At 43.4% G+C, this 13,658-nt stretch overlaps 2 protein-coding genes across 3 annotated transcripts in view; one reads left to right on the top strand and one right to left on the bottom strand.

Moving 5' to 3' along the window:
• The window catches only part of POLR2C (RNA polymerase II subunit C), a 13,554-nt gene extending 874 nt beyond the window's left edge, over positions 1-12,680 (top strand). The window contains exons 2-10 of one of the 2 annotated variants that reach the window (XM_042437547.1): positions 307-356; positions 784-852; positions 1,310-1,362; positions 2,196-2,324; positions 3,051-3,102; positions 3,586-3,754; positions 4,481-4,555; positions 4,928-5,111; positions 8,566-12,680. In XM_042437547.1, coding sequence (XP_042293481.1) covers positions 307-356; positions 784-852; positions 1,310-1,362; positions 2,196-2,324; positions 3,051-3,102; positions 3,586-3,754; positions 4,481-4,555; positions 4,928-5,072 — 742 coding nt within the window. In that variant the 3' untranslated portion in view covers positions 5,073-5,111; positions 8,566-12,680. Of the gene's footprint in view, positions 1-306; positions 357-783; positions 853-1,309; positions 1,363-2,195; positions 2,325-3,050; positions 3,103-3,585; positions 3,755-4,480; positions 4,556-4,927; positions 5,594-8,565 lie in introns of those variants that run through there. The other variant, XM_042437546.1, reaches the window with a different exon arrangement.
• Positions 11,058-13,145, bottom strand: LOC121914269 (metallothionein). The gene is made up of 3 exons (XM_042437548.1): positions 12,991-13,145; positions 12,138-12,203; positions 11,058-11,281 (listed from the first exon to the last, which is right to left on the bottom strand). Exons 1-3 carry the CDS (start codon positions 13,019-13,021, stop codon positions 11,187-11,189), a joined length of 192 nt encoding a protein of 63 aa, XP_042293482.1. The 5' UTR covers positions 13,022-13,145; the 3' UTR covers positions 11,058-11,186.
• Positions 13,146-13,658: the final 513 nt, after the last annotated feature.

A 13,658-nucleotide genomic window follows, 5' to 3' on the forward strand; every position in this document is an offset into this window, starting at 1 on the left:
ATGGAATTCTGGGAACTGTAGTTTTCGTGGGACATTTTTGCCTTAGTTGGAGAACTCTGGTGCCACAACAAAGTACAGTTCCCAGAATCCCATCATATTAAGCTATGGCAGCTAAAGTGGTGTCAGTCCAAATGGTTTCTACAATGCGGATATCACGACGGCAACCCAAAGGCAAACCTATTGTGGGCTTTTACACTGGGTTTTGTTCTAATTCAGCTTGATGGGATGAAAGGGAAAAATGGATTGATGAATGCTGCACAGCTCCAGTATAGCTATGATATGTATCTTTCTATATTTCTATTCCAGAGTAGCCAATTCCATCAGGAGAGTGTTCATCGCTGAAGTTCCCATCATAGGTACTTATCATGATGTCTTTTTTGCATTGATCTGTGGAAATAATTCACTGAACAAGCATCTGCCTGGGTGCGCATGTGCATACACTTTCATACATACATGGTGCAAGGGCTGTGTATCCCACATTTGCAGTATTGTCCTTGTTTGAAATGAGGCTGCAATTCAGCGTAAAACTGGCAAAACCGTCTCTAAGGGTTCCTTGCCGAAGAAAACTCTTATGAAATTCACAGGGTTGCCATAAGTCTATAGGGGACATGAAGGCACATACACACAGAGAATTAAAACTTGTCAGTATAATCCTCAGGCTGCAGAACCCAGAGTAATTTGAGACAAGATTTCATAGTACAGATGTGGCCTATACACCCACATTTTCTTCTGACGTTTCAATTTAAATTACCATTATCTCAGTTCGTATTATTTTGTTCACAGCTATAGACTGGGTGCAGATAGATGCCAACTCTTCTGTCCTCCATGATGAATTCATTGCGCATAGACTAGGTGAGTACCATCAAATGACACGATGGGAAAATACAGACTTCCCTAGGTTTTTGTTTTAAAAACCTATGAGTATTTATTAGCATTATTTACTTATGAAGTACATTCATATGTTTATGTGCTGTACATACAAAGGCTGCAGAAGAGTCATGCTTCTGTCTGTATGTCTATCTTTCTCCCTAGGTTCTTAATAGAATAGTGTAATGCCCAACACATTGAATTTTTCAGACTTTACTAAAATTCAATATTATTAATAATGTTTTGAATGGTATTTTCAGGCTTTCTTCTCTGGCTTTTCTCTCTTACATTTGTGCCCACCTTTTGCTGTTTTGGATGCTCTTCCTTTCTAGTGTTGAAACCTGAATATAAAACTACAAGTTTACTTCCTAGTAGTTTGTCTTTTACTACTCGCCAGCATCTACAAGGATGTTTTCTCTCATCTCTTTCTCTTTCTGCCCAGGTCTGATCCCACTTACCAGTGATGATGTTGTTGATAAACTGCAGTATTCCAGGGTGAGTCTAAGTCCCAGTCTTTGGAGGCCTTTGTTTCTTGAAGGATCACTGTATGAATGGAGCTAAGTTTTAGCTCTAGGATTTAGCTTGGATCTGTCCACTGTGCAGAATCCCATTGTGGGAGAAAGGTGGAATATAAACACTTAAAATAAATAAACTATGGCCTGTTCCAGACTGCCAAAATAAAGCTGCTTCGGGTCTCTTTGGAGGTATGCTATTTAAATGATGCATGGGTCCTAAGAGTCCGGAGGTTGCGCCAAAGCCACACTCCATTCCTAACCACTGGAGTGCAGCTTTGGTGCAGCTTCCAGATTCTTAGGATGCATGCATCATTTAAATAGCATACCTCCAAAGAGACCCGAAGTAGCTTTATTTTGGCAGTCTGTAACAGGCCTATCAATATGTCCAGCACCTTGGATAGTTCACAATAGGTTCACCACTGCATTGAAAGAGAAGCCACTGAGTCTGCCTCTGCACTGCTGAAAGAATGCAGTATGACACTGTTTTAACTGCCACGGCTCAATGCGATGGAATGTTGGGATTTGTAGTTTTGTGAGATGTTTAGCCTTCTCTGTTAGAGAACTGCGGTGGCACAAATCCCAGGATTCCATAGCACTGAGCCTTGGCAGTTAAAGCAGTGTCAGACTGGATTATTTCTGCAGTGTAAATGTAGCCTGAATCTCTAAATGGCTGTATGACAAATATGGGAATAACGTTAGATGGGAACCATTGCCATCAGGTTCATATGGGATGACAGAAGAGAATTGATGACACTGATTTGATGGGAAATGTTTCAAGTGGCATTGGGACTGCTTCTTTTTCTTTCTGTTCAGGATTGCACCTGTGATGAGTTTTGCCCTGAGTGTTCGGTGGAGTTTACACTTGATGTCCGATGCAACGAAGACCAGACCCGTCACGTCACGTCTCGCGATCTCATCTCCAACAACCCTCGGGTTATACCAGTCAGTACAACATTCCTGTTTTTGTGTCTTAACAAAGTCTTTTTGCTCTTTTTCTCTAAATCAAAAGAGACAAGGAGATGCACCAAGACAAGAAGGAGAGAAGAGAGAGCCTCGGGGGAACCCAAAAGCATTGTTTATTTGTTTCTTTACCATGGCAGGGGGTTGAACTGGATGGTCCTCGTGTTCTCTTCCAACTCTATGATTCTATAATTCTGTGATTCTACCAGTGCACCCAGCAAAGGATATTTGAAATACCTTGGTTTGAAAAATTTGATTGTCATTGAATGAGAAAGCTTTCTTTTCTCTCTTTCCTAAAAACCAAAGGTGTGTAACTTGTGGCCCTTCTGAAGGTGTTGGACTGCATTTTGCATCATCCCTTGTCTTTGCTGTCAAGTGCTTCTGTCCAGCAATGTCTGGAGGGCCACAGGTTTTCTGTCCTTGCTACACACAGAAATGAGCAAGGTTTCTGCTAAGATCCAGGACCACTATGTTTGACACTGCTTTTCCCCAGTCAGAACTGGCTGCCTCCTACAGAGCCCCTGATCTACAGAGGCCTTGCCAGAAATTGACAGGGACATTGTCCATCCATTGTTGAGGCAGAAGCATGAAATCCATAGAATTGATTTAGCTGAGTGAAGCCAATAAATCGTAGATGCTCAGCTTTTAGTCCCACGGAGAGCTAGAGCTGGTAACACAGGCCTGTCTTGACATGTCTGCCCCATACAGGTGACATCCCGGAGCAGAGATAATGACCCCAATGACTACGTTGAGCAGGATGGTATGTACCCAAGCAGATTTGGGCCTGCAGAAAGAAGTAGCAACATCATGTTGTGTTTATTCTCTTTGTTGTCATCTTTGGATAGGATATAACCAGCGAGGGGAGGTCAAGTGCCACCTTCTTGCCCAAGAGATTCTTTGATCTTGAGCCAAAATCTTGCCCAAGTATAGAATTCAGGAGGAGTTTAGGCCTATTGTAGTTGTTGTCATGTGCTTTCAAGTTGTTCCCAATTCATAGCAACCCTAAGCCAAATTGATCATGGGGTTTTCATGGCAAGATTGGTTCAAAAGGCATTGTGACTGAGGCAGCTCAATGGGATTTGAAGTGGTAAGAGTAGCCCTAACCATGCTGCCTCTGCTTGGCTTCTAAAAGGAGGGAGATGCTTTTAAAGGGCGGAATTGAACTTACTGGTCCAGATGCATTACAGCTGCTTTCTAACCCTTCCACTATGTCTGTGAACATTTGTACGGTTGTTTTCTGTAGACATCCTTATTGTCAAGTTGCGAAAAGGTCAGGAGCTGAGGCTTCGGGCCTATGCCAAGAAGGGCTTTGGCAAGGAGCATGCCAAGTGGAATCCCACTGCAGGAGTGGCCTTTGAGTATGACCCGGACAATGCACTTCGGCACACCGTCTACCCTAAGCCAGAGGAATGGTGAGTTTGCAGAAATACGTGGTCAAGCTAAAGCAAGCCTTTGGGGGATGCATTGCAAACGCTGGTTTCTGCAGTAGGAGTTGAAACAGAGACTGTCAAGTGTTGGCCTGTAGTTTGGATTGTCATATGATGGATTTTCACATGCCGGATATTGTAAATTCATTTAAACAAGATGCTCAGGCAACTTTAGTTGAACAGCTAGAGAAAGAAAAAAGAGAATGCAAACAACCATTATACTGATTTCAACCCGGTTGCATCTTTATACAAGGAGTAATTGGTTTAAATGTTATTTGCCTGCTTGTCATTGCTGAAAGCTCCTTATGCAACAAGAGATGCTTGGGTTGGTTTGTGCGTGTGTTACTTACTTTTCTAGACCCTGCTTTCTCTGGCCATTTCAGACATGTTTTTACCTTCTCAGCAACCCAGTGATGTGGTTGGGTTATGGAATACTACCAAAGAAGTTATGAGTTATTGAATACTACTGAAGACTTCAGAATGTCCTTTTTGACTGAGCAACCAGGGCTGTGAAGCTGGATTTTCCCCACATCCTAGTGATTGTGCGACCTGGAGTCTACTTTGAATCTATCCTGCCTTTGCTTCCCATTATCCTTACTCAATGCTGACCTGTAGTTCTAGCATGTTCATGAGTCCATTTGTTCCTCCCTTAGTGAGAACAGGAAGAAGTGGGGCTGCCACCTGAACACTCCTTTCCCCTTTTTGTTCTAGGCCAAAGAGTGAATACTCTGAAATTGATGAAGATGAAGCTCAGGCTCCATACGATCCCAATGGGAAGCCAGAGAGGTAAAGAAGTGATGGTACCATCATCATCATCATGGCTCAGTGCTATAGAATTCTGGGACTTGTAGTTTGTTACGGCACCAGAGCTCTGACAGAGAAGGCTAAATAACTCACAAAATTACAGTGCTCAGAATTCCATAGCATTGAACCATGGCAGTTAAAACAGTGTCAAAATGGATTATTTCTGCAGTGTGGATGCAGCCTTTGTAGCCTATCCCATCTGGAGGTGGCCTGCTAGAAGGCTGAACTGTAGCCATTCCTGTTTAGAAACTTCACTCAGAGGCCTCTCCACTCAAGTCCATATCTCTGAAGCCTGAACAAGGAGGATGTCTCTTTCTTCCTCATAACGTACTTTTGGACTCTTGTTTCTCCCAGGTTTTATTACAACGTGGAATCCTGTGGCTCTCTGCGGCCCGAGACCATCGTCCTCTCAGCCCTCTCTGGCTTGAAGAAGAAGCTGAGCGACCTCCAAACCCAGCTGAGCCACGAGATCCAGAGTGATGTGCTGACCATAAACTGATCCTCATCTGTGTCCAGGAGTAGCCCTAGTTTCCAGGAAGTAGGTGAAATTCTCATTGTTACAATGCACAAAGACAAGGAGCATCAAGAGACCATGTAGCCAGAGCGCAAGGGGACAGGACTGGTTCTTGCATGCTGGAGCTCTTTCCTTTTTGAAGTTTACGTCGGCACATTTCTTTTACAGCATCAGTGCCCTCACATTATCTTTAGTGCTCCCTTGAAGGTGTTGCTGATTGTAGGAGGGACAACCTATTTTTTAAAGAGTTAAAAAGAGAGAAGGCCCTTTTCCCCTGTCTTGGTTCATCCTCCACTATGTTGAAACTTGGCTCTTTTTACATATCCACTCTTGTTGTCGCTGCCACCCCCTTTCTTCAAGTTGTACTGTTTGTTCCCTCTTTTTGTCTCTCCAGGGTTTGGGGGATAAACAGCCCTCTACCTGGCAGATGTCCAGGTTACACAATGAGTGTTTTCTAGTATTTGCATTTGTTACTTCCCTGAATAAAAAAGCCTTTTCCCTGGTCAGCCATGTGTGAAAGTTTGTCTGGTGCCTTGGGAAGGAGATGTCAAAGCACAAATCTCTTTCCAGCTCCCATTAAGTTAATGAAGGTTGCAGATTGTTGCTCTGACAATTTCCCTTTCAGCAGTTTTTGTGGCTGGGGACGTCTGAAGATCCCCATGGTTGTGATCAGGGATTGTAATGTAAATGCACATCCTTTTGTGCAGAAGTCTAATAGCATAAACAAAAGTCTAAGCTTAGTATTTTGAAAAGTTACAAGGTGCTAGTCCTTGTTGCAGACTGAGAGTAATCTGAGAGGCAGCTGCCCATGCTACAAAACAAACTATACAGATAGATTGGAAACGGGAGACATGGTGGACTTCTTCGTTCTCCACCACTCAGGTCCTTACTTTCTTGTTCACTTCCATTTTTCTGGACACCAAGGAAACTCCCTTTGTAAAGTTCACATCTTCTATGACAGGGCTGAGTAGAAGACAGAGATGTAAGAAATACATGTAGAAGAAAGAGTGTCTCAACACATCTAGACTATCAAGAAAACACCATGGGCAGGCAGTACATTTTTACCCTCCGTTTTTTGCAAACACAAAAATTGTTTCTTCACAAAACATGTTTTTGGAAACCCCCAGCCTTTTTGGTATTAATCTGAGATCTGAGGGGGGATGCCATGAAACCAGGTTGTTACAAATGTGTGTAATTTTCAAAAGGAAATTTCATTACTCTCCTTAATAACAGAAAGGATGATTAGTTATACATAACCATGGCACTTTAATTTTTTGCTACCATTTTGCTCTGGCCATCTCAGGGTTTTATGAGCTTTGCAAAAGTGAATGAGAAGTCCTTTGGGTATAGTCAGCGGAGATGGAGAGAAACCATTAATGGAGCATAAACACCTGTTTTCACGGTTGGGCCTGCAATCTCCAATTTACAGTCACAGAGAGACGGGACGGCCAATAAACTAGGTCAAACTTTTTATTCTTTTGTTTCTTCTCTCATCCCTTCATTTTTCTAGTCTGGTAAAGCGTTCTGAAAAACCCAAAAGCTCCTGCCATTCATAACAAGTGAGAACAAAATTATAACAGATTACAACAAAATCTGAGGAAGTAGATCAGGTCTGTGAAAGTTTATGCTACCACTTTTACTCAAAGATGCTATAAGAGCCCTTTGAATTTAAAGATGGGTGGATGGATGGATGGATGGATGGATGGATGGATGGATGGAGCCTAGTCTTATAAAGGATGGCTTAAAGAGTTGGCTATGTTTAGCATGAACAAGAGAAGATGGATATGATAGCCATCATTAAATATCTAAAGGAGGGTCATGTTTTCTTGTATTCTGCTACTCCATTGACTGTGACATGGACCAGTGGGTTTAAATTGCCCAAAAAGACATTCCATCTAGAACTCCTTGGCAGTAAAAGCTCTTCAGCAGTTGAATGGACTGCCTTGGAGAGCAGTAAACTCTCCTTTGTTGGAAGTCTTAAAAAAGCAGTGATGGCTATCTTCCGGGAGTGCTTTATATGTGTATTCCTGCATGGTAAGGATTTGGACTAGCTGTGCCTTGTGATCCCAATGGCCAAGCAGGGATTCAAACCCTGATCTCCAGAATCAGTCCAGTGCTCAAACTCACTACATCATGAATGCCCTCCTCTAAACAACTGCCAAGTGGGCTTGAGGAGCATGGTGCTAACTGGAACGCCTGCCCAGGTGGCCTCAAAATGGTGGGTATAATAAAAATAGAAATCCAATACAACAGGCCAATGGTGTGGGGAGGAAAAGGCATTGGAAGATGACTCTGCAGACCAGGGTTCAAATCCCAGCTCAGACGTGGACTTTGGGCGAGTCACAGTCTCTCAGCCTCAGAGGATGGCAATGGCAAACCCCCTCTGAGGAAACTACCAAGAAAACCCTGTGAGATGTTCGCCTTAGGGTCACGATAAGTCAGAAGGCACACATCAACAAAAAAGTATGGCAGCAACTGACAAAAAAAGTTGTCGTCATGCAAAATGGCCATTAGGTGGCACCAACCATTTGCAGTGGTGAGTAGAACACAACACAGAAGCCTCAACTGGGTTGCGTCTTGTTGGTTTGTCCCTACTAGAGTGTGTGTTTGTGCATGCGCACGTGTGCCTTCAAGTCGCCCGTTGACTTAGGACAAACCCTTGAATTTCATAGACCAAGAATACAAGAGGTGGTTCTGCCAGTTCCTTCCTCTGAAATATAGCCTACTGCACCTAGCATTCGTTGACCGTCTCCCATCTAAGAACTAACCAGAGCTGACCCTGCTTAAAGTTCAAGATCAGACAGGAACTGGTGCCTTGCAGTGATTCCCAAACTCTGGACTTCCAGGAGTTTTGGACTTCAGCTCCCAGAATCCCAGGCTCACGGCCAAGACGGCTGATGCTTCTTGGATCTGAAGTGCAAAACATCTGGAAGACCAGAGTTTGGGAATTACTGCTTTAGGTTATTTAAGCCTAACTATTATTTATTTATTTATTTATTTAGGTATTTATATCCCGCCCTTCAGCCTTAATGGCTGTGGCTTACAATATTATTTTTAATCAGACAGTTCCCTGCCCTCAGGCTTACAATCTAAAAGACACAAAACAAAAGGAGAAGGGAATGATGGAGGGAAAGGGGATGAGGTCCAGTGGTTCTTCTCCCCCTCTAAGGCCTGGACCAAGGCAGATGGATTGGAGGGAGGGCTCCTCCTTCTTCCAGGCTAGTCCTGATGGACTAAAGTAGGCTTGTTCAATCCATGGTTAAATGGTGAGTCAACACATGGGCAAATCTAATTGATGTAGTCAGTCTAGTCAGAACTAACAGTAAGGTTTAGACTATTGTTTGAAAAAGTCACCAAGTTTGGATTATCAGTTACAAGACAGATTGGAAGTCCTCTGCAAGGTCCTGAACCCTAGTTGCAAAATAGCTTCAGGACCCTGAATATTTCCTTTATTTATTTATTATTGATTTCTTTGCAGTTCAGGCTAAAAGCCCAGAGCGGATGTACTGATACGAGAGGTACCAAAAGGCGGCTGCTTCCATCTTCCGTAAATTGCTGACTGCGTTAGAAGGTCTTGTTAATCTCGCCCTGAGCAAAATTCCAATTATTTGGGCATGACAATAGCAGGTTTCACAGACTGAATAAACTGGGTTGCCGTTGATCATAAATTAGGATTCCCTGTTTCCTTCCAGCAGTCTGGGCGCTCGCAGACGCTTTTGGATATGTTTGCACATTCTTGAGACAAGCAAGGCCTTGCTCGACTCATAAATGCCAATACCTGGCACCGCCTTCTCCCACCCTCCCTTTCTCCGTTCCCACCTGGTGCAAATTGAACCTGGAGTAAGAGATACAGCAATAGGTAATAGCAGCAGATACTCCAGCATCTTGGTGCAACATCCTGGGAAAGTGACTTTTTGACTACAGGTCCCAGAATCCCCAAAACTGGCTGGGGGCTTCTGGAAGTTGTTGCCCATACAAATAACTTCCTTGGCCCCATCCTTGTACTCATTGTAATCTAGAATAACGATTTACCATATTTACCTTCTAGATGCACACTTTCACACACGCTTAGTAAATAGAGATAGGTTAAGGGGATGTAAATATGTGTAAATACGTTAAGTAGAAATTTTACCTGTCGCCCGAAGAAAGGAAGGAATGGTTGATATCATTGAAAGGTTATGACTTCGTTGGAATTGAGGAAGCTTTGTTGTATGTTGTTGTCGGTGTATGGTATGTGTAAGGTATGTTTGCGAGCTATGTCTATATTGTGACTGGCATCCATAATTTTTTTGTGGGTTTTGGGGGCTATGTGGCCGTGTTCCAGAAGAGTTTATTCCTGATGTTTCTCTGAAGATGCCAGTCACAGATGCTGGCAAAACGTCAGGAATAAACTCTTCTAGAACATGGCTAGAAGAGCCCCAAAAACCCACAAACACCATGTCTAAATGGCTTATTTGTAAGGTATGTCTGCAATATGTGTAATGTTTCCATGTAAGGTATGTGTCCCTTATTGTTTTTGATATAATAAACTTTGCATTAAAAAATAAATGACCAGGGAGCCACAGAAGTAGTTTTTAGGATAGAAATCCTTCCTCTCTGCCTCCCTGTATGGCCAAGATCTCTCATTCCTACTTTCCTTCCGCACCCTGTTCATGACGTTCCCAGTTTCGAGCCTCCTGGGTCGGGTTCTTGCCCAGCAAGTTCATCATTAGCCTTTAATTAAAAATAATAATAGTAATAATAAAGGTACCTAAACTAGACCCGGGACTATAGAAGAGCCAGAAGCTTGGCTGTGTCTCTACCTGCTGGCTCTTCTTGTAATTTTTCAATCTGCGCCAGGTGGGTCCTCCTTGCCCCGGAGGGAAGTTTTGTCTCCCCGACTGTCTCTTTCTGCCAAACTGTCTCTTCGGTTCCCAGTTCCCTGAGGTTGCCACCAGTTTGCCTCCAGCTCAGCTTTCAGTCTTTCTTCTGGAGCAGGTTTCGGTGTTGGAAGAGGGCCCTTTGGCAGAAAAGCAGACAGACGGAGCCGTCTCACCATCACCATCTTCCCTGTTTCCATCATTTCTCGTGAGAAAATAAATAATCTTGATAAACCTTCCACCACCAGAAATAATGCAGTTCGACACCGCTTTAGCTGCCAAGGCTCAATGCCATGGAGTTCTGGGATTTGTAGTCTGCTGGGGTCTGGCGAGAACCAGACTCTTGCATAACAGCAAGGATTTCTTGTTGTGTGCCTGCAAGTCCTTTCCGACTTATGGAAACTCTAAGACCAACCTACCATGGGGTTTTCTTGGATTTGTTCAGAGGGGGTTTGCCATTGCCTTCCTCTGAGACTGAGAGAGTGTGACTTGCCCAAGGTCCCCCAGTGGGTTTCCATGACCAAGCAGGGATTCGAATTCTAGTCTCCAGAGCATTAGTCCAACACACCAACCATTTGTTCTTGCTGCATGCCTTCAAGTCATTTCTGACTTATGGTGGCAAACCTATCCTGTTATTTTCTTGGCTAGTTTCTTTAGAGGGGGTTTGCCATTGCTTTACCCTGAAGCTGAGAGAGTGTGACTTGCCCAAGGTCTCCCAGTGAGTTTTGTGACCAAACCCGGATTCGAACCCCGGTCTCCCAGAGTCATAATCCAACCCTCAAACCACTACAGCGCACTGGCTCCCAGTATAGCTCCCAATAATATATTGCTGCCATGAAAACGTCCTTTATCTTCTATCATCATCACATCATCATTATCATCACATTTATTTATATCCCACTCTTTTCCCAGAACTGGGACCCAGAGCAGCTCACAACATTAAAAGAACGATACAGGTGAAAACATAGAAAAGCTATACATTTAAACAGAATTAAATGGTTAAAATATGAAAATGCGCTCAAGTAAGTGTGTCCAAACTTTTGCGCAAGTGATGGACATTCATTTGAGAATGGTAAACTGGTCTTTTGATTGAAAACTCGACAAGCTGGTGTTTTTTTCCCCAAAATTCACATTTTATTTCCTTCCGCCTGCATTAAAAAGTTACAAAATACACCTTTTTGGCTCGAAAAGAAACTCCCCTTTTTTGACATTTGTATTTACAGAGATGAAGGCTCTCTGTTTATTGGCAACAGCTGCATTTCTCGGATGACGGCTCTTTGCAGACGCAGCCCTTGGCACAATGGTCGCAGCTGGCCGGGCAACAAGAACAGCAGCCTGGAAAGAAAGAAAAGAAGGTGGAATTGTAACACAGGTCGAACTGAACACCACCTTGGCTGCATCTGTGCTGCAGAAATAATGCAGTCTGACGCCACTTTAACTGCCATGGCTCCATGCTATGCAATTCTGTGATTTGTAGCTTGTTGTGGCACCAGAGCGCTCTGACATGGAAGGCTATCACACAAAACTACAATTCCCAGAATTCCATAGGATGGAGCCATGGCCGTTAAAGCGGCATCATCAAACTGCTTTATTTCGACAGTGCAGATTCAGCCCTTGAGAATACAAGCTTGCAGCATATGCAAGTCTTTTGTAATATATGTCACCATCTGCCTGTGCTTTGTATGTTGTTTTTAAATAGCTGTTGTTCTTTTACTGGTTTTATGGATAAATTAATGATATTTTCAAACTTTTGTAATATATATATATATATAAGCTAGGTCTTTTTTAACTGTCATACTTAGCTACATTGCAAGTCACATTGCAAGGTGTTGTAAGCCACCCTGAGTCTTTTGTAATATATATATATATTGAGGACAGGGTATTTGGCCACAATTGTACAGAATGGTTGAGATGAATGACTTCCAGAAGAAGTTGACCATTGAGTCACACTGGAAGACCTAGACATTTCTAAAGAGAGCACCTCTCTAGGCATTTCTAGGTCCTCCAGTAGGACTCTATGGTCAACATGTGGCCCAAGCATGTCATAGAATTGCACTGGAGGACCTAGAGAGAACATAGTTTTTCATACATGGGTCAGTGAAACCAGGGTTACTAGTCCTGCTGATATTGGGGGAGGGTCATATTGTACGTTAATTCCCTAGCTTTGCTTTCTTTAAAAAGTGGAACTCACTTTTTTTGCATGAGGTGCATTTGCAATTTTTGCATTTGCAGGAACCAGCGCAGGTGCAATGTCCGCCTGGAAGGAGAGAAAAAGAGAGAGAAAAAATACAAGTGAGAATCGAAATTAAAAGATGCATTTCCATTGATAGAACGTACCATTATATACCTGCAATTACAGTCGGCCCTCAGTACCCACAAATTCTTTACCCATGGATTCAACATCGACGGATTAAATGCCCAAAGGCAAACCTTGATTTTGCCATTTTATATAAGGGACACCATTTCACCATGCCATTGTATTCAATGGGACTTGAGCATCCAGATTAAAATATTGTTAGAGGCAAATCTGCTGGGCCCAAACTACCAAAATCTCAGAATAAGAGTCAGGGCAATCAAAGTGGTGTCAAACGGCATTCATCCTGCGGTGCAGATTGGACCCAAATTGAATCAAAATATAAATCCCAGGATCTCATAGCAGTGAACCAGGGCATTCAAAACGGTGTCAAATGGCATTAATCTTGCAGTGCAGATTGGACCCAAATTGAATCAAACTCCAAAAGTCCCAGGATAAAGTCAGGGCAGTTAAAGCAGTGTCAAAGTGCATTAATCCTATGCTGCAGATTGGACCCAAACTGAATCAAACTACAAATCTCAGGACCCCATAGCAGTGAGCTATGGCATTTAAAGCGGTGCCAAAGTGCATTAACCTTGCAGTGCAGATTGGACCCAAATTGAGTCAAACTATAAAACCCCCAGGATAAGAGTCAGGGCACTTAAAGCAGGATGAAAGTGCATTAATTCAACCTGCCTCTCTCAAGGCAAAGCAAAGGCAGCAGTGAAGGCAGAGGTGCAAAGAGACTCACCGGTGGCGCAGGTGCATTCCTGAGGGTCCATGGTGCTGGAGGTTGTGTAGTCTAGTGGTTGGAACCAGCAAAGAGATGACGAGGCGAGGCAAGGATGGCTAGTGATTCCTGGGGCTCTCCTGCCGGCTATTTATGGACAGCAGCTCAAGCACATGCTTCCTCTTCCTCCTGCCCAGATGTGTGCAAAACTGGGCAAAGTCCCAGGCCCTCCCTCTTGGTTTGGAGCTGCCTGCAAAAAGGAGGAAAAGAAGTCTTTTGAAAAGGGCTTTTGCACAGGGCATACTAGAAAACAAATGACAAGACTTGCCCATAGGGAAACATTGGGGAATACCTGCCCATAGAGAATCATTGTGAATTACTTGCCCATAGGGATACATTAAGAATTACTTGCCTATAGAGAATCATTGGGGAATGCTTCCCCATCATAGGGGAACATTGGGAATGCTTGCCCAAAGGGAAACAATAGAGAACGCATGCCCATAGGGAATAATTGGGAATGCTTGCCCATAGGGAAACATTGGGGAATATTTGCCCATAGGGAAGTATTGGGAATTACTTGCCCATAGGGAAACACTGAGGCATGCTTGTCCATAGGAATACATTGGGGAATGCATGCCCATAGGGAAATATAGGGGAATACTTGCCTATAGGGAAACATTAGAATCAAG

The sequence above is a fragment of the Sceloporus undulatus genome, chromosome 8, assembly GCF_019175285.1.
Source record: "Sceloporus undulatus isolate JIND9_A2432 ecotype Alabama chromosome 8, SceUnd_v1.1, whole genome shotgun sequence".
In the NCBI taxonomy this organism is placed as follows: Eukaryota; Metazoa; Chordata; class Lepidosauria; order Squamata; family Phrynosomatidae; genus Sceloporus; species Sceloporus undulatus.

Excerpts from the sequence above, each read along its gene's own strand:
- LOC121914269 (XM_042437548.1), bottom strand. The coding sequence starts at position 13,021 with ATGGACCCTCAGGAATGCACCTGCGCCACCG. Across the intron at positions 12,204-12,990 it reads GGAATGCACCTGCGCCACCG|GCGGACATTGCACCTGCGCT; the intron begins GTGAGTCTCTTT and ends CTCTCCTTCCAG. Across the intron at positions 11,282-12,137 it reads ATGCACCTCATGCAAAAAAA|GCTGCTGTTCTTGTTGCCCG; the intron begins GTGAGTTCCACT and ends CTTTCTTTCCAG.